Source organism: Rhinoraja longicauda, chromosome 2 (assembly GCF_053455715.1).
Source record: "Rhinoraja longicauda isolate Sanriku21f chromosome 2, sRhiLon1.1, whole genome shotgun sequence".
Lineage (NCBI taxonomy): Eukaryota > Metazoa > Chordata > Chondrichthyes > Rajiformes > Arhynchobatidae > Rhinoraja > Rhinoraja longicauda.
This window is the reverse complement of record NC_135954.1, coordinates 82,026,501-82,046,885: the sequence shown is the minus strand read 5'-3', so window position 1 is coordinate 82,046,885 and position 20,385 is coordinate 82,026,501. Positions and strand designations below refer to the sequence as shown.

Sequence of the window (20,385 nt, the reverse complement as noted above, 5' to 3'; positions counted from 1 at the left end):
GTTTGATTTTAGCTATGGTTCGAAGTTGGAAGAAGCTGGCTTTTACCACAGCGTTGACTTACTTATCAAATTTTAATGCAGAGTCAAATATCATGCCGAGGTTTTTGACATGCGATTTGACTAGGCAGGATAGACTTCCAAGACTTCCAAGACTGCCTGTTATCGATTTGATGGAGTCGGGGGGGCCGAATAGGATGACCTCAGACTTGCTCTCATTTAATTGGAGGACGTTCTGTGCCATCCAACATTTTATGTCCTCAAGGCAGTGTAAGAGGCCGAAGGGCCTGTTCCTGTACTGCACTGTGCTCTGTTCAATGTTATGTCCATTTTTTAAGTAATGACCAAAACCTGTTAGAAGAATACATAGAAATTGGCTCTTGTAATGACTTGATAACAAATGTATATAATTGTGACCTTCAGTGTAACTGAATTCAAAAGCAACTCACAGGGATAAATGCCAAACAGCTATTTCATTTTGTGAATTAACCAAATGTCACTCGATTCACATTACACTTAAGGTTTAATAGCTAAAAGATGCAAGGGTGGACTACCCCAAGCTTGTTCATGTCAGGCAGAGCATGAGATGAAGGAGTGATTTGTCAAAGTGGAGCATCAGATGGTGACTCATTTGCTTCTACTGCTTTGAACATCCTTAGGCTCTGAGTGAAAATAGAAACAATGCTTTAACTGGCTAAAGGCCAGCAATCTACAGATGTAGAATCATTTCTCCTGATACAAGTGTTTCGCTTGAAGTCAGTTCAAGGGTTAGCGGAGTCCGTGTGAGGGTCCATCTGGCTCTGATTTAGGTGCAGAAGGAGAGTAATAAGGAGAGAAATTCTGAACTTCATTGATGTTTGAGTTTGAATGAGTAAATGTTCTGTCAAAAAACAAACAGAAGAATTGATGAAACGTGGGCTAGGAGAAAGATGCAACTCTTGGAATAAACCAAACTTAGAAACGTGAAAACTGGTTCAATCCACATAGAGCTTGGACAATAGTTAATTTATTACCAAAAGCAAATGCAAATATGAATTATTCTCTGGCTCATCATAGCAATATCACACCAGTTTTTCCTTTACATCTGGAACGCTTCATTTGCCATTTCATGCAAATTAGTTCTTCTTGTCCTTTATTCTTTGCAAAATGGATGGCACAGTTCCACAGAATGTGGTTGTGAGGAAAAAATAGATCAGCCATGACCGAATGGCAGAGCAGACTCGATGGGCTGAATGGTCTAATTCTGTTGCTATGTCTTATGGTCTTATAACGGATAGGTTGGAACTTGACCCCAGCTGTGGTCTGTGAGGAGTTGGTACGTTTTTGCTGTGATCTTGTGGGTTTCTGCTGGAGCTCTGATGTCCCTACGTCCCAAAGACGTGCTGGAACATTGATTGACCGTTTGGGTCAGTGTGGATAACTGGCAAAGGAATCAAAGGCGACTTGATGGACATGTGGAGAGAGAAAGTTGCAGGTTACAGGGCAGAGAGGGGGAGTAGGACTGTTGAGATTGCTCTGTTGGAAGTTGACATGGACCAAAGGCCTCTTTCTGTGTTGTATAGATAGGTACTATGGACAACTAAAAGAAACAAATCTGCAATAATCTTATTCAGTAGTGCTATTATCAAGAGACTCTTCTGATCTTGTCCTGTATGCATTTTCACCTTGGACAGTGTGCAGTTTTGGTCTCCTAATTTGAGGAAGGACATCCTTGCTATTGAGGCAGTGCAGCGAAGGTTCACGAGGTTAATCCCCGGGATGGCGGGATTGTCATATGAGGAAAGATTGGAAAGACTGGGCTTTTATGCACTGGAGTTTAGAAGGATGAGAGGGGATCTTATAGAGACGTATAAAATTATGAAAGGACTGGACAAGCTAGATGCAGGAAAAATGTTCCCAATGTTGGTGGAGTCCAGAACCAGGGGCCACAGTCTAAGAATAAAGGGGAAGCCATTTAAAACTGAGGTGAGAAAAAGCTTTTTCATCCAGAGAGTTGTGAACTTGGGGAATTCTCTGCCACAGAAGGCAGTGGAAGCCAATTCACTGGATGAATTTAAAAGAGAGTTAGATAGAGCTCTAGGGGCTAGTGGAATCAAGGGATATGGGGAGAAGGCAGGCACAGGTTACTGATTGTGGATGATCAGCCATGATCACAATGAATGGCGGTGCTAGCTGGAAGGGCCAAATGGCCTGCTCCTGCACCTATTTTCTATGTTTCTATGGACTGCACATTTCACCATTCCTCTCCCCATCTACTATTCATCCCACCCTGCATCTATTTGAGGAAGTATTATCAGAGGATGGCCTCGGAGTTGAATTATGAGCTTCGGAGGCTACAGACGATCTCCTGACTCTACTTGTTATGAATTGGCAACAAACCTTCATCGATGCCCGTCATTGCACCCCTCCTCAAGTTGTGTGATCTGCCCAGTGTGTGTGCGTGCAAATGTATAATACGGCACTCAAATTCCCTCCATCAAGGCTGCAACCTGCACCCACAGCAATAGGTCTAAGGGCACAAAACAGTTCCCATTGCAAATGTTTGATGGAAGATGATGGTGAAGATGACTTCCTCTCCCTGTCATTACTCATGGCTGCCTTTGCATCAAATGGCGTTAATGTTGGTTGTTGCTCACTACTGTCTGAAGTGCAGCTTTTTTAAGGGCCTGTCCCACTTAGGCGTTTTTAAGGCGACTGCCGGCGACTAGGCTGGCATAAGATGTGTGGTGGCCGGACCTTGGTTGTGTTGTGATGTATTCTTGTGGTTCGGCTGAGGCCTTCAGAAGCATTTGAAAGCTCATAAAAATCAGCAGTCAATTCAAAAGTAAATATACAAAAATAAAATTACAAATATGCTTTTAAATAATAAAAATCATTAAAACAATCATTACTTTAAAAAACTTCTTAGACCTACTGTTCTTTTTTCAAATTGGTCTTCTCTGTTCAAGTGAATGGGTTGAGTCCTCCTGGTCTAATAGGACCAATGTTAGTGAGCAAATAAGGACACAAAATGCTGGTGTAACTCAGTAGGTCAGGCAGCATCTCTGGAGAACATGGTTAGGTGATGTTACGGGCCGACCTAAAACATCACCCATCTATGTTCTCCAGAGATGATGCCTGACCTGCTGAGTTACTCTAGCATTTTGTGTCCCAGAGATGCTGCTGGACCTGCTGAGTTACACCAGCACTTTGTGTCCTTTTGTGTATTAACCAGCAACTGGCAGTTCTTTGTTTCTAGCGTTAGTGAGCCGATAAGTGCTGGAGAATTTAGCAGCTTTGAGCTTCCCTTCTCAGCTACTTGTGCAATGCAACCTGGGAGTATGGCCAGCAAATATGAGACCTCTGCCATAAGCTGATGGTCCCAAACTAGCCGGCTTTTCTGAGGTAAATTCTGATACTTTGTTGTGTGGCTGCTAGATTTTCCAGCAAGTTTCATTCATTGTTTTCTCCCTGCATGAATGGAGCCTTTCTTTCCATCCTAAATCATGAAGAAATAAATAGACATAACTGTATAGATGATTCATCCTCATCCAAGATGTCACATAACTGTAACATCACACACATACCAGAACATAAATGATGAATATAGTGGTTGCTATCTGCTCTGTTTTTCACATTTGTATAAGGATAATAAACCACAGCTTCCTCATTTGGAGTTAAATTGTGCAATGTCTGGTTACATCACTTGTCATATGCTGTCTGGTCCTGTTCTTTGTCGATTTTAATTTTAAATTGAAGAAAAATGAGATTAAAGGCCCTGTCCCAGTTCGGCAATTTTTTAGGCGACTACAGGTGACTAGGCTGTCACCAAACGGTTGCCGTGAGTAGTCTCCAAAGAGTCGTAGCGTTTTTCTGGTCGTCGCTAAATTTTTCGGCGACTGTTAGTTTGACGCCAATGAGCGTAGCTTGACTTCTACCGACATGGGCGCTGTCGTAGGTTGCCGCCTGGTCGTCGCCTGGTGAAGTAGGTTGTCGCCAGGTTGTCGCCAGGTGATTAAGGTTGCTGGCTTTCGCGAATACCAAGTGTGGATTTGATCTGATCATCCATCAGTGTAACGTGTCCATAAATGATGTTAGGTTTTGTATGTTTTTGCACTTGTATTCTGTTTAAAGTTTGAATTTTAAAGTTTGAAGTTTGAAGTTTATTGAAATTTATTGAAGTTTATTACAATATTTTTGTATGCACTGTCGTATCTTCTTATCAACCTTTAAAAAAAAATTGTTTGTATATCAATAAAGGAAATTCTTGACATTTTGACGGAAAATTGATGTATGAAGTTATTGTTTTTCAGAGTAGTTTCTCATGGCATCACTTTCAAATAGTCATGATGCAGAATGATTGGAAACCCGACCGTACACCCCCTTTTGTAGGGAAAGTGGGTGAAACGTGAATTGTCTTCAGGGTCATAGCTTGTCGTAACTTGTCGCGGGTGGACATAGGTTGACTTCGGTTGTCGTAGGTTGTCGCCTCTGTGGTGGTTGGTTGTTGTAGCCGTCGTCGTAGGTGCGGTCGGAGGTGGACGTTCTACTTTCGACGATTGGGTCGCCCGTTTTCGGTAGCTTGCCGTAGCTTGACGTCCACTAAGTGGTAGGTTGTTGTAGCTTGTCGTAGACATTGTCGTAGGGGGGGATCCAGTCGCCGGTTTTTCGGTGACCTGCTACGACTATGACAATCGCCGGCAGTCGCCTTAAAAAACGCCTAACTGGGACAGGGCCTTAAAGCATTGTGATTTGGCACATTAGTTGCAGGATCCTAATGTACGCATCTGCAATGGATGTCTTGCTACATCCATGTTAACACGTTTATGAATTATTAACCTAGTTTGACAGTCATTCAAAATAATTTTCACTGGGCCAGTGGGTTCCCAAACAGGAGCCCTCCTGTGTGCTGCCCTCTTGTGTCTTAATTGTTGGTGAATGTTACCCGACTTTAAAGATTACCTCACTTTCAAACACTGTGTGTGTGTACGCATGCATGCACACATACATCTATGCACATGTTAGTGGGTATACAGGGGTTTGCACTTTTATGCTCCTTTAAGATCTTTCATCAATTAATGCAAGTCATCTGCTCACTCAGTAACAACCCCAATATTGTTATCTGATGCACTGACATGGGAGACACCGTGATAATCTGCCACGCTGATCTCTACCATGCTGAGGCCTGGCATCAGCTCTCAGATACTTCCTCACCTTGACCAAGATCCCATGGACGAACATCAGACCATCATCTCCCAGACCGTCACTGATCATATCACCTCCTGCGCTCTCCCATCCACAGCCCCCAAGCTTCCAGTTCCATGACCTCTCACTGTCTGTTTCCACTTCCTTCCCAAAATCAATAGGCAAGGATGCCTTGGCACACCCATTGTTTCTGCCTGTTCCTGCCCCACCAAATTAATCTCCAAATACTTTGATGCTATCTTCTCCCACCTTGTCCAGTCCTTCCTGACCTACACCCGCTGAATGACTTCTAATTCCTGGGCCCCTATCACTCACCTTTACCTTTGATGTCTGGTTCATTCCTCACCTGGAAGACCTCAGGACCCACTGGTTCCTCTTTGAACAGAGGCCCAAACACTCTCCTCCGCCTGGTGGAACTTGTCCTCACCTTAACAATTTCCCTTTTGAATCCTCATACTTTCTTCAAGTCAAAGTTGTAGCCATGGGCACTCGCATGGACCCCAGCTATGTCTGTCCTTTTTACTGGTTTACATTGAACATTCCTTGTCCAAATGTACTCCGGCACCATTCCCTGACTCTTTCTCCGCTGCATCGATGACTGCATCGGGGCCACCTCCTGTACTTGCGCACAACTTGGTGATTTCATCAACTTTACTACTAACTTCCACCCTGCCCTCAATTTCACTTGTACTACCATCTCTGACATCTCTCTCCCATTTCTTGATCTCTCTGTCTCCATCACAGGGGTTTGCGTTGCCTACAGCCACCTTGACTGCACCTCTCCCACCCTGCCATCCGAGGGATCCTCTTTCCTCAGCAAATGAGGTTTGCCCCCGACTATTGTGGATGGAGCCTTCATCCACGTCTCCTCTGTGTTCATCAGATCTGCGTTCACTCACCCTCCTCCAGACGGAACAAGTATTAAGTTCTCCTCCAGCATTCCCCGACCTTCCCACCACTTTCAACGTGACTCCATTGAATGTCATATCTTCCTGTCCTCACCCCTTTCTGCTCTCCGCAGTGACTATTCCCTGCACAACTTGCTTCGCTCAATCCTTCCTATCCAACCCACATCCTCCTCAGGTACTTTCCCCTGCAATCACAGGAGATATAACATCTGTCCCTACACCTCCTCTCTCACTTCCATCAGGTTGACCAAAATTGAGCACAATACTCCGAATATGGCCTCATTAACACCTTGTACACCTTGTAACATGACATCCTACTTTATATAGTCAGTGGTTCCCTGGACACCGAGACCACATCCCAGTTGGAATCTAATGAGGCCTGTGCATCAAAATGTTGGCTGAGCCTGCATGCATGGTACAGGCAATTGACTGGTATGTTCTGCCAGTGAGCCACACAGATACCTAAATACAAACACACACACACGCACACTCACAACACCCATACCACACAAACAGTGACATACACACACGCACACACGCACACTCACAACACCCATACCACACACTCAGTGACATACACACACACACGCACACTCATAACACCCATACCACACACACAGTGACACACACACACACACTAACACACACATGTACACACGCAAATGCACACATACATGCACACAACACACATACCACACACGCACGCACACATACACACACATATGCACACACAACACACATATACACACATACAGACCCACCCACACACACATACACATAAGGCACACAACACAACCAGACACACAACACACACATATACACATAATACACATGCACACATCACACAAACCACACACACACCACATACACACTAATCTGGCAGTACGTAAAAATGCTTATGACAGGTTTGAGTAAAAACCATGTCAGAATAAAGAAGATGAAGTAATAATTGTTAGCATTTAGTGAAATTCAGGAGTCAGAAAATCAGTCCTAACTTTAAAGTGGAAATGTCTTTTGTGTTCCTCAATATCCTAAAACATGCCTGATGCAGATGTTGTTTTAGTCTTATCCAACTTTTCACTGCATTCTAAATAATATTTAAGAGATTTCAAGATTTCAAGATCAATTTATTGTCACATGTACCATTAAGGTACAGTGAAATTTGAGTTACCAGACAGCCGGGACCAGAGACCAGGCACATCCTGATCATAACTATCTTGAAATATTTATTTTGAAGATAGTTTGCCCAGGGGTTCTAATTTTAGAAATGCCATGTTAAAAACAGTCTTTTTTCTCTTGCAGATACTCGGTACCAAACCCGAGCTGAAGGAAGGGAACGATGATGAAGATGTTGTTGCTGATGCATCGAACAGGAAGATGGCAAAACTCTACATGGTATTCTCTCCAATTTGGCTCCCACCCATGCCTTTTTTAGAGTTTGCATTCACTCCGCTGACAGGCCGGGGTAGTTTCAATGAATGGCAACGTACAGACGTCACATTTGAAATGTTCGCAAGTAATGGTCCAGAGCAAATGTCTATAATGAGGACCATATTTAGATCAGGAATTTCAGACACCCAGTGTGAGCATGGAGAGGGTAATAAGCACGTTAAAATTACTGCCAACATTGTTATCATTGGTGATGAAACAAACGGCAGACTACCAGGCTCCGCTCTTAGATGCGGGATTGCAGAAGCAGAAGGGAACGCACTGGTCTCGTATCTCAGTACAGAGCCACAATGACCACAATTACAGGCCTCCTTGTTTTAGAGATACAGAGCGGAAACAGGCCCTTCGGCCCACCGAGTCCGCACCAACCAACGATCCCCGCACATTAACACTATCCTACATACGCTGGGGACAATTTTTACACATACACCAAGCCAATTAACCTACATACCTGTATGTCTTTGGAGTGTGGGAGGAAACCGAAGATCTCAGAGAAAACTCACGCGATCACGGGGAGAACGTACAAACTCCGTACAAACAGCGCCCGTAGTCGGGCTCGAACCCAAGTCTCCGGCGCTGCAAGCAGTGTAAGGCAGCTTCTCTACCGCTGTTTCACCATGGCCGCCGATTCCCCCCTGATTTTGTTTTTCATTGAGAGCAATGAGTTTTGAACAATCTACCAATTCATTTGCCTGTCCAAATCAATTTTGATTGCAAGTAAATCTGCACCTTAGCTGTAGTGATCCCGGAATGTACCCATGGCTCCTTGTGGCCTGCAGATATATGGCCTGCTACACACAGGGTGCTACCAACAATATATTAATCAGAGAGAAAATATGTTCTGAATTTGATTTAGTGTTCTTGGTAACAAACATTAGCAATTGTCTAAATGGACTTTTATCAAATGAGCCCCTCTTTGGCTGTCCTGTTTCTACTGTAATGATTAATGTATCTATTTGTTTGTTTTGTGTAACAGAAGGGAGGGGTTTAAATTATTATGACAAATATGTATTTATTGTACAGCAGTTTGGAAATGTATTACATTATATATTAGAAGGAGGAAAGTCACGCACTAAAAATTGTCTGCCGCACAACTTTCATGACTTTCATTATAGTTGGAGTTTATTACCTGCATTTAAATTCCACACTTCTATGGTGGGATTTGAACTTGGATCTCTGGATCTCTAATCTGATAACTTACTCAATGTACCATCACCGTAACTCTAATATGAATAGCTGAATTAAACATTTTAAAAATACTACATGAAATCCTTTAAAACATTGGAAATGTAATGCTAGCATTTATATTGAGAAATGTAATGCTAGCATTAATATAGAATATAAAAACAGGGATGTACTGCTGAGGCTTTAAAGGGCACTGGTCAGACCACATTTGGAATATTATAAGCAGTTTTGGGCCCCATGTCTGAGGAAAGATGTGCTGGCATTGGAGAGGGTCCAGAGGAGGTTTATGAGAATGATCCCAGGAATGTTTGGGTTAACATATGATGACACTGGGCCTGTATTTGCTGGAGTTTAGAAGCATGAGGGGGACCTAATTGAAACTTACCGAATAGTGGAAGGCCTGGATAGAGTGGATGTGGAGAGGATGTTTCCACCAGTGGGAGAGTCTAGGATCAGAGGCCACAGCCTCAGAATAAAAGGACATACCTTTAGAAAGGAGATGAGGAGGAATTTCTTTAGTCAGAGGTGGTGAATCTGTGGAATTTATTGCTACAGAAAGCTGTGGAGGTCAACTCAATGGATATGTATAAGGCAGAGATTGACAGATTCTTGATTAGTAGGGGTGTCAGGGGTTATGGGGAAAAGGCAGGAGAATGAGGTTGAGCGGGAAAGATGGATCAGCCATGATTAAATGGTGGAGTAGACGATGGGCCAAATGGCCTACTCCTGCTCCTATAACTTGAACTTATGAAGATAGATTTATCTGTTGATCTTTGCATTGGCTTAAGGATAAGTTAAAAGAATATTGCAACCATATATCTGCAGATAGTGATGAAAGGTATAACATATAATGTCTTCTTCCTTCAGGTCTCGGACGCCAGTGGGTCGATGAAAGTGTCACTCGTGTCAGCAGAAAACCCTTTCTCACCTGATATGCTTTTGAATGAGGAGTGTTTCATACTGGACAATGGGGCAGATAGAAAGATATTTGTTTGGAAGGGTATGAATTTTAATAATACTGAAAAAAGGCTCATCTGGCCTTTCTTCAGATGGAATTTTTGAACTTTATTTAAAAAGCTGTAATTCATTTGGACACTAGCATTGATGTGTGTAAATTATAAATCGGTTCTCCAGCAAACATTTTATTCCAGAAAATTGATCTATTCTGATGCTTTATGCATAACTTGCAGATACATTGTGTGTCGATTATATTTACTACGTATGCTGGTTCAAAGACCCTATGATAATAATTGATAATGAGCTCAATCAATAGGGATGTGTAGGAAAATAACTGCAGATGCTGGTTCAAATCGAAGGTAGACACAAAATGCTGGAGTAACTCAGCGGATCAGGCAGCATCTCAGGAGAGAAGGAATGGGAGACGTTTTGGGTCGAGACCCTTCTTCAGTCTGAGGAAGGGTCTCGACCCGAAATGTCACCCATTCCTTCTCTCTTCAACCAATAGGGATGATCATCCAACTATTTTTCTGTGTTGAACCTGATTTGAGGAAATAAAATCAAAAAATACCACAAGCACTCAGGCATCTGTAAAAAGAAAAATAATTGACATTTTAGACAAAGTTCCTTTGTCTGCCTTGCCAGGAGAGAAGAGGTGAGACTAGAGGTATGGAAATAGATGAGATGGAATCTAGGCTCTGTCAGCAATGGTACAGGGAAAGCCACAAATGAAGAAAAATTAAGGTATGCCCTGATTACCCTATTAACCAGTGGCTCCATTAAGTTAAGGCCTGCCCTGATTACCCAATTAACCAGTGGCTCCACAAACATTGGGAATACTTAGAGCGGCACGGTGGCACAGCGGTAGAGTTGCTGCCTTACAGTGCTCACAGTACCAGAGACCCGGGTTCGATCCTGGCTGCGATTGCTTGTCTGTACAGAGTTTGTACGTTCTCCCCATGACCTGCGTAGGTTTTCTCCAAGAACTTCAGTTTCCTCCCACACTCCAAAGACATGCAGGTTTGTAGGTTAATTGGCTTGGTATAAATGTAAAAATTGTCCCAGTGTAGGATAGTGTTAATGTGCGGGGATCGCTGGTCGGTGCGGACTCGGTGCGGCTGAAGGACCTGTTGCCGCACTGTATCTCGGAACTAAACTAAAAACTAAAATACCTTTCACTGAATCATTGAATGAGTGAATCATTGAAAGAAACAGCATGGAAACAGGCCCTTTGACCCATTGAATTCACAGTGACCATCCATCTCCCATTCACACAAATTCTATATTGTCCAACCTTCTCATTCATTCACCCACACAATAAGGGGAATTTACAGCACCCGCCGTCTTTGGGATGTGGGAGGAAACCTGAGCACCCGGAGGAAACCCACGTGGTCACAGGGAGAACATCCAGACTCCACACAGACAGCACCCAAGGACAGAATCGAAGCCAGGTCTCTGGCACTCTGGGGCAGCGGCTATTCCAGCTGTGCCTCTGTGTCAACCTGAGCAAACATGTCAGATATTTTATTTCTCCTATCCGTGGCCTCACACTAGCTCTGCAACTTAAAACAAACTTGTTTTTTTTTTTCATTTTCACAGTTCTGAACAAGGGTTTTTGACCAGAATCATTAACTGTTTCCCCTTCCACAGATGCTGCCGGGCTTGTTGAGTGTTTCCATCATTTTCTGTTCTTACTTCAGACTTCCAGCATCTGTAGTTCTTCCTTGGTTTCCAATTATTGATTTGAGGAGTCATATCCAGATCCTGGGTAGATGCACAAGGAAACCATTTCACATCTGTGTCCTTGAGACTTTATTTGTACATTTAAAATGATAGCGTTGTGTATAGGCACCCAATCACGCTGCCTCAGCAAGGCCAGCAGCATAATCAAGGATGAGTCGCACCCCAGCTCCCCACTCCCATCGGACAAAAGGTAACGAAGCATGAAAACGCACACCTCCAGATTCAGGGACAGTTGCTTCCCAGCTGTTATCAGGCAACTGAACCATCCTACTACAACTAAAGTGCAGTCCTGAACCACTGTCTACCTCATTGGAGTCCTTCAGACTATCTTTGATCAGAGTTTCCTGGATTTATCTTGCACTAAACATTATTCCTTTATCATGTATCTGTACACTATGAATGACTCAATTGTAATTATGTATTGGCTTTCCGCACACAACAATTTATTTTCACAGTACCTCGGTGCAGGTGACAACCAAAGCTTTTCACTGTATCTCAGTACAAGTGAAACTAAACTAAGCTAAATTAGATTAAACAATCCAGTTTGGCCCCAGAGTCCCGTGGGCTAAGTTGTTTATCTGCTTGGATGTTTTGTGAAAATCACTGACCACATCCTCCTTGATCTTCAGCAACTCTCAGACTTGCACACCTGAGCATTGAGGAGAGGAAGTCAGGGATGTGCTGGAAGTCAGATATCAGCTCAGCTAACGTGCTGTTTTGCTGTTAGACTTACCACTGAGTTGAGGGGATGTAACACAAAACCTAAGGGGGCTGGATGCATTTCACAAGTGCCTCAGATTTGCTGACCTTGTTTATATATATTTTTTTACTTTTCGTAATATAACCTTAATTTATTTTTTAAGGATTGTTTGGGGGTATTTTTATATATTTAAATACAGTTGAACGGTTTTGAAGTGGTTCTGATTGTCAAACATTTAAAAAGAAGTTACAATAGACAATAGACAATAGGTGCAGGAGTAGGCCATTTGGCCCTTCGATGTGATCATGGCTGATCATTCTCAATCAGTACCCCGTTCCTGCTTTCTCCCATACCCCCTGACTCCGCTATCCTTAAGAGCTTTATCTAGCTCTCTCTTGAATGTATTCAGAGAATTGGCCTCCACTGCCCTCTGAGGCAGAGAATTCCACAGATTCACAACTTTCTGACTAAAAAAGGTTTTCCTCATCTCTGTTCTAAATGGCCTACCCCTTATTCTTAAACTGTGGCCCCTGGTTCTGGACTCCCCCAACATTGGGAACATGTTTCCTGCCTCTAACATGTCCAACCCCTTAATAATCTTATACGTTTCGATAAGATCCCCTCTCATCCTTCTAAATTCCAGTGTATACAAACCTAGTCGCTCCAGTCTTTCAACATATGACAGTCCCGCCATTCCGGGAATTAACCTAGTAAACCTACTCTGCACGCCCTCAATAGCAAGAATATCCTTCCTCAAATTTGGAGACCAAAACTGTACACAGTACTCCAGGTGGTTACAAAGGCTTTTGTGTAGAAAGGAACTGCAGATCCTGATTTATACCTAAGATAAACACAAAGTGCTGGAGGAACTCAGCGGGTCAGGCTGTATCTCTTGAGAAAAAGGATGGGTGACGTTTCGGGTCGGGATCCTTCCTCGGATTTTCCAAGGCTTTTGACAGTGGTGAACTTTCAAAAGACCTCCAATCTGATTCATCTCACAGAGCCATGAACGGAAAATGGAGTTGGGTAAAAGTAAAAGTTTGGGGTTGAGTGTATGGAGAGAGTATATATTTCAATAACTTTGCACATAGACACTAAGAAACCACAGACGCTGGAATCTGGAGCAAAGTTTACAACTACCATTTGGTGGTGCCAGAGAGCCATGAAAAGCCTTTGTTGTCAATAGCAATGCCAAGGGGACATTAGTTGAACTGTGTGTTGCCATAAAAGTGTGTTGCCATTTTTATTGCCGTTTCAAATGTATGCATGCAAAATCATTATAATTTTCACTAAAAAAAGTACAAAACAGCAATCCCTGCAATCAATTTAATTACATTTTGAGGAAACAGTAGATAATCTGTTCAACATATGTACAAAGCCATTTGGGCTTTTCTTGATGGGGTTTCTAGAACCAGATTCAATGTTAAGGACTGACCAACTGGAACTGAGTTGATTTTTCAAGACAAATCCTATCATTTGCTTTCAAGCCATGCAGGTTAGTAGGAACATAGGAAAATGTTGATTTTTGATTGTCTCTCGTGACTCATGAATAAATGGTGAAAGGTAAAGATCCTCATTTGCTATGGGGTGGTTCAAAATTTCCATTCCAAGTCAATGCCCTAACTAACTTTGGTAAGCCAATGTTTTGTGTGAGTGAGCTATGCCACAGTTTGAATTAAACGTCAAAGTGACCCCATGCACCATGAAGAGTTTCTCAAGCCTTAGATTTGGCCAAACTAAACAGATAAGATAGTGGGGCACTAGAGGAGGCTTTTAGATAGGCACATGAATGTGCAGAGAATGGAGGGGGGTGTGTTGAGTTTACTTTGTGCAGGCAGAAAGATTAGTTTATCTTGGCATCATGTTTGGCACAAACATTATGGGTCGAAGAGCCCATTCCTGTATTGTACAATGCCATTTGTTATATGTTCTATAAGATCTTAGTCTCAAATTAGTCTCAAATTATTTAGAGATTACTATACCTGATTTTGCATTATGTTCAAACAAACAACAATGGTTGGATTTGGTAATCAAGCATATTGCATGATTAGAAACATAGAAACATAGAAAATAGGTGCAGGAGTAGGCCATTCGGCCCTTCGAGCCTGCACCGCCATTCAATATGATCATGGCTGATCATCCAGCTCAGTAGCCTGTACCTGCCTTCTCTCCATACCCCCTGATCCCTTTAGCCACAAGGGCCACATCTAACTCCCTCTTAAATATAGCCAATGAACTGGCCTCAACTACCTTCTGTGGCAGAGAATTCCACAGACTCACCACTCTCTGTGTGAAGAAATGTTTTCTCATCTCGGTCCTAAAAGACTTCCCCCTTATCCTTAAGCTGTGACCCCTGGTTCTGGACTTCCCCAACATCGGGAACAATCTTCCCGCATCTAGCCTCTCCAACCCCTTAAGAATTTTATATGTTTCAATAAGATCCCCCCTCAGTCTTCTAAATTCCAGCGAGTATAAGCCTAGTCTATCCAGTCTTTCTTCATATGAAAGTCCTGCCATCCCAGGGATCAATCTGGTGAACCTTCTCTGTACTCCCTCTAAGGCTAGAATGTCTTTCCTCAGATTAGGAGACCAAAACTGTACACAATACTCCAGGTGCGGTCTCACCAAGGCCCTGTACAACTGCAGCAGAACCTCCCTGCTCCTATACTCAAATCCTCTTGCTATGAATGCCAACATACCATTCGCTTTCTTCACTGCCTGCTGCACCTGCACGCTTGCTTTCAATGACTGGTGCACCATGACACCCAGGTCACGTTGCATCTCCCCTTTTCCTAATTGGCCACCATTCAGGTAATACTCTGCTCTCCTGTTCTTGCCGCCAAAGTGGATAACCTCACATTTATCCACATTATATTGCATCTGCCATGCATTTGCCCACTCTCCTAATCTATCCAAGTCACTCTGCAGCCTCCTAGCATCCTCCTCACAGCTAACACTGCCACCCAGCTTCGTGTCATCCTCAAACTTAGAGATATTGCATTCAGTTCCCTCGTCCAAATCATTAATATATATTGTAAATAACTGGGGTCCCAGCACTGAGCCTTGCGGTACCCCACTAGTCACTGCCTGCCATTCCAAAAAGGACCCGTTTATTCCTACTCTTTGCTTCCTGTCCGCCAACCAATTCTCTATCCACCTCAACACTGAACCCCCAATACCGTGTGCTTTAAGTTTGTACCCCAATCTCCTATGTGGGACCTTGTCAAAGGCCTTCTGAAAGTCCAGATATAACACATCGACTGGTTCTCCCTTATCCACTCTACTAGTTACATCCTCGAAAAATTCTATAAGATTCGTCAGGCATGATTTGCCTTTCATAAATCCATGCTGACTTTGTCCGATGATTTCACCACTTTCCAAATGTGATGCTATCACATCTTTAATAACTGACTCTAGCATTTTCCCCACTACCGATGTTAGGCTAACTGGTCTATAATTCCCCGTTTTCTCTCTCCCTCCCTTTTTAAAAAGTGGGGTTACATTAGCTACCCTCCAGTCCTCAGGAACTACTCCAGAATCTAAAGAGTTTTGAAAAATTAGCACTAATGCATCCACTATTTCTGAGGCTACTTCCTTAAGCACTCTGGGATGCAGCCTATCTGGCCCTGGGGATTTATTTGCCTTTAATCCATTTAATTTACCTAACACCACTTCCCGACTAACCTGGATTACCCTCATTAGACCACCGGTTCCCCGCTATTTCCGGAAGACGGTTTATGTCTTCCTTAGTGAAGACAGAACCAAAGTATTTGTTCAATTGATCTGCCATCTCCTTGTTCCCTATGATCAATTCACCTGTATCCGACTGCAAGGGACCTACATTTGCCTTAACTAATCTTTTTCTCTTGACATATCTATAAAAGCTTTTGCAGTCTGTTTTTATGTTCCTTGCCAGTTTTCCCTCATAGTCTATTTTCCCTTTCCTAATTAAGCCCTTTGTCCTCCTCTGCTGGACTCTGAATTTCTCCCAGTCCTCTGGTATGCTACTTTTTCTGGCTAATCTGTATGCTTCATCTTTTGTTTTAATACTATCCTTGATTTCCCTTGTTAGCCACGGATGCACTACCTTTCCTGGTTTGCTCTTTTGCCAAACTGGGATGAACACTTGTTGTAGTTCATCCATGCGACCTTTAAATGCCTTACATTGCATGTCCACCGTCAACCCTTTCAGCATCAATCGCCAGTCTATCTTGGACAATTCACACCTCATACCCTCAAAGTTACCTTTCTTTAAGTTCAGAACACTTGTTTCTGTATCGACTTTGTCACTCTCCATCCTAATGAAGAACTCTACCATATTATGATCACTCTTGCCCAAGGGGCCTCGCACAACAAGACTGCTAACTAACCCTTCCTCATTACTCAATACCCAGTCTAGAATGGCCTGTTCTCTCGTTGGTTCCTCGACATGTTGGTTTAGAAAACCATCTCTCAAACATTCCAAGAAATCCTCTTCCTCAGCACCCCTGCCAGTTTGGTTCACCCAATCTATATGTAGATTGAAGTCACCCATTATAACTGCTGCACCTTTAGTGCATGCATTTCTAATTTCCTGCTTGATGCCATCCACAACCTCACTACTGCTGTTAGGTGGCCTGTACACAACTCCCACTAGCGTTTTCTGCCCCTTAGTGTTTCGTAGCTCTACCCATATCGATTCCACTTCCTCCAAGCTAATGTCCTTCCTTTCCACTGCTTTAATCTCTTCTCTAACCAGTAACGCTACCCCACCTCCTTTTCCTTTCTGTCTATCCCGCCTGAATATAGAATATCCCTGGATGTTGAGCTCCCAGCCTTGGTCACCCTGGAGCCATGTCTCCGTAATCCCAACTATATCATAATCATTAATAACTATCTCCACATTTAATTCATCCACCTTATTACATATACTCCTTGCATTGAGACACAAAGCCTTCAGGCTTGTTTTTACAACTCTCTTACCCCTTATATAATTATGTTGAAAAGTGGCCCTTTTTGATTTTTGCCCTGGATTTGTCTGCCTACCACTTTTACTTTTCACCTTGCTACCTGTTGCTTCTACCCTCATTTTACACCCCTCTGTCTCTCTGTTCCTGCTCCCATCCCCCTGCCACATTAGTTTAAATCCTCCCCGACAGCACTAGCAAACACTCCCCCTAGGACATTGGTTCCATTCCAGCTCAGGTGCAGACCGTCCTGTTTGTACTGGTCCCACCTCTCCCAGAACTGGTTCCAATGTCCTAAAAATTTGAATCTCTCCCCCTTGCACCATTTTTCAAGCCACGTATTCATCTGAAATATCCTCCTATTCCTACTCTGACTAGCACGTGGCACTGGTAGTAATCCAGAGATTATTACCTTTGAGGTCCTACTTTTTAGTTTATCACCTAGCTCTCTAAATTCACCTTGTAGGACCTCATCCCGTTTTTTTTCCTAAATCGTTGGTGCCAACGTGCACCACGACAACTGGCTGCTCACCCTCCCCCTTCAGAATGTCCTGCAGCCGCTCAGAGATATCCCTGACCCTTGCACCAGGGAGGCAACATACCATCCTGGAGTCTCGTTTGCGGCCGCAGAAACGCCTATCTATTCCCCTTACAATTGAATCCCCTATCACTATAGCCCTTCCACTCTTTTTCCTCCCCTCTTTTGCCGCAGAGCCACCACCCGGTGCCATGAACTTGGCTGCTGCTGCCTTCCCCTGATGAGCCATCTCCCCCAACAGTATCCAAAATGGTATATCTGTTTAGGAGGGAGATGACCGCAGGGGACTCCTGCACTACCTGCCTACTGCTACGCTGGCTAGTGGCCACCCGTTTCCTTTCTGTCCGCTTATCTTTTACCTGTGGTGTGGCCAACTCACTATACGTGCTATCCACAACCTTCTCAGCATCGTGGATGCTCCAGAATGAGTCCAACCGCAGCTCCAACCGTTCAATGCGGTTTGCCAGGAGCTGCAGCTGGACACACTTCCTGCACACGTAGTCATCAGGGACACCGACAATATCCCTGATCTCCCACATGTTGCAGGATGAGCATTCCACGGGGCCGATCTCATCTGACATGTCTTACCCACAAATTAAATCAAATCCCTCTTAATCCTTTAAACTGTACCTTTACTAAAAAGCACTGAACCCTTAACTCACTGAACCCTTAACTCACTGAACCCTGAACTCACTGAACCCTTAACTAAAAGTACGAACAAAAAGCAGAATTACAACCCCGGGGTTACGCCCAATCAGCTGCTTCCTCTAGTCCGCTTCCACCAATCAGCGGCTTCCTCCAGACCACTTCTTTTGAAGTGTGAGGGGACGTTTTTATCCTGCTCCAACCGCCTCCAACCGCTTCTGGGCCTCTGGGTGAACAAAGCCCCGCGCTGGGTTTTTAAACCTACCGCCCGGACGCTGCTCCAACCGCCTCCAACCGCTTCTGGGCCTCTGGGTGAACAAAGCCCCGCGCTGGGTTTTTAAACCTACCGCCCGGACGCTGCTCCAACCGCCTCCAACCGCTTCTGGGCCTCTGGGTGAACAAAGCCCCGCGCTGGGTTTTTAAACCTACCGCCCGGACGCGGCTCCAACCGCCTCCAACCGCTTCTGGGCCTCTGGGTGAACAAAGCCCCGCGCAGGGTTTTTAAACCTACCGCCCGGACGCTGCTCCAACCGCCTCCAACCGCTTCTGGGCCTCTGGGTGAACAAAGCCCCGCGCTGCGTTTTTAAACCTACCGCCCGGACGCTGCTCCAACCGCCTCCAACCGCTTCTGGGCCTCTGGGCCATCTCAGCCTAATAAATGACACAATGAAAACAGGTGTTCCCCATCAGAGTTGAGATAAATCAGAATTGTTTTAGCTCTTAGCATAATGAGTGTAAACAATTGGAAATTTATCATATGGTTGATAGTAATAAACATGTCTACCACATTAAACTGAATGAAAAAGGTATTAAAGTTAGACAAATGATAACATCACTGGAAGTCAAACATTAAATTGTAAATGAAATCAAATGCAATTTGCGACTTTTCACATGCTGTGAAATAAATATTTAACAAATAAATATTGTGGTACTTAGGTAAAAATGCAAACCCAGAGGAGAGGAAAACAGCTATGAAGACTGCTGAGGGATTCATAGCAAAAATGGGCTACCCATCTAATAGTCAGGTAAGAGACTTGCTTGAAGGAGAATATAAGATACAGGTAGTGTCTGGGAAAAACCTATTATTTCCTTGACAACTCAATGGGTGTATTTTAAATTGTCTTTAATCTCATTGCTATATTGTAAAAGCAACCATCCATGGCATGTAAAGAAAAGGATTGACAGACGTTTCAATTCAACATCCTCCTTACAATGAAAACATTGCCTGTTTAGTAGACATTTCAGATAAAATAAAACAAAGTTGTAAATTGCATGAAAGAGTAAAAAAGACTAATGTGTCAAATCTACCGTGATCAAATAGATAGGACTGCAAATTTAATTACCATCAATTCTAGTGTTCAAAGGAAGATAAATTAGAATTTGTAGCTTCATTTTTCCATTACCATATGAAAAAAAAATTTAATTGAGAAAGAATGCCTGGTCTGCAGTGTGAATTTAGCACAAAATATGCTGCAGTTTTTATACTAGTAATTTAATATATTGGGGCTTCACACTATATAATCTGTATTATAGTATCTGATTATTTATAGTTTGTTGAAGAATATTTTTAATTAGTAATTTATTATTCTATTTAGGTTGAAATGTGTTTATTTAGTAATCACATTTTTGTACTGTTGCAAAGTAAAATCTCTTCATTGCTGAAGAGGAAACTGGGTGTGAGAATGGGTAATGCACAGGGCTATATTTTCACATTTCCTGGCACAAGTCATCCTGAACTGAAGATAAATTGGAAAGTTGTGCAGAGAGTTTGGTTAAACTAAGTCATAGCACTCTCTATATACTTGACCAGACATTCTGGATGGTTACAATGTGTGGGGCCTCTTATGTTAACTTCTTTGATCTCCAGTGCAACAGATTTCATTCCTGACTTTGATTCAAACTCACACTCTTTGCTCGAGGATCTGCATTCTGCCACTGTGAGGGTTCTAGTTAGTTTTGAACTACAGTGCAAGATACTCCCTAATTTGTCAGGAGTTTGTACTAAGACACTCAGAGAACCCGCAAGGTTAGCTAACATGACAAAAGTAAGATTGCTCACTGGAACAGTGCACACCGTGCTCAGCTATTGACACCATTTTTAGTCATTAGTACAGATTTAAAAGAGTGGAGCGA

The 20,385-nt window shown here is 43.2% G+C and overlaps 1 protein-coding gene across 1 annotated transcript in view; it reads left to right on the top strand.

Annotated features, from left to right (window-relative positions):
* The window catches only part of scin (scinderin), a 102,728-nt gene that overhangs the window by 43,261 nt on the left and 39,082 nt on the right, over positions 1-20,385 (top strand). The window contains exons 5-7 of the mRNA XM_078422015.1: positions 7,392-7,484; positions 9,591-9,723; positions 19,189-19,277. Coding sequence (XP_078278141.1) covers positions 7,392-7,484; positions 9,591-9,723; positions 19,189-19,277 — 315 coding nt within the window. The remainder of the gene's footprint in view (positions 1-7,391; positions 7,485-9,590; positions 9,724-19,188; positions 19,278-20,385) is intronic.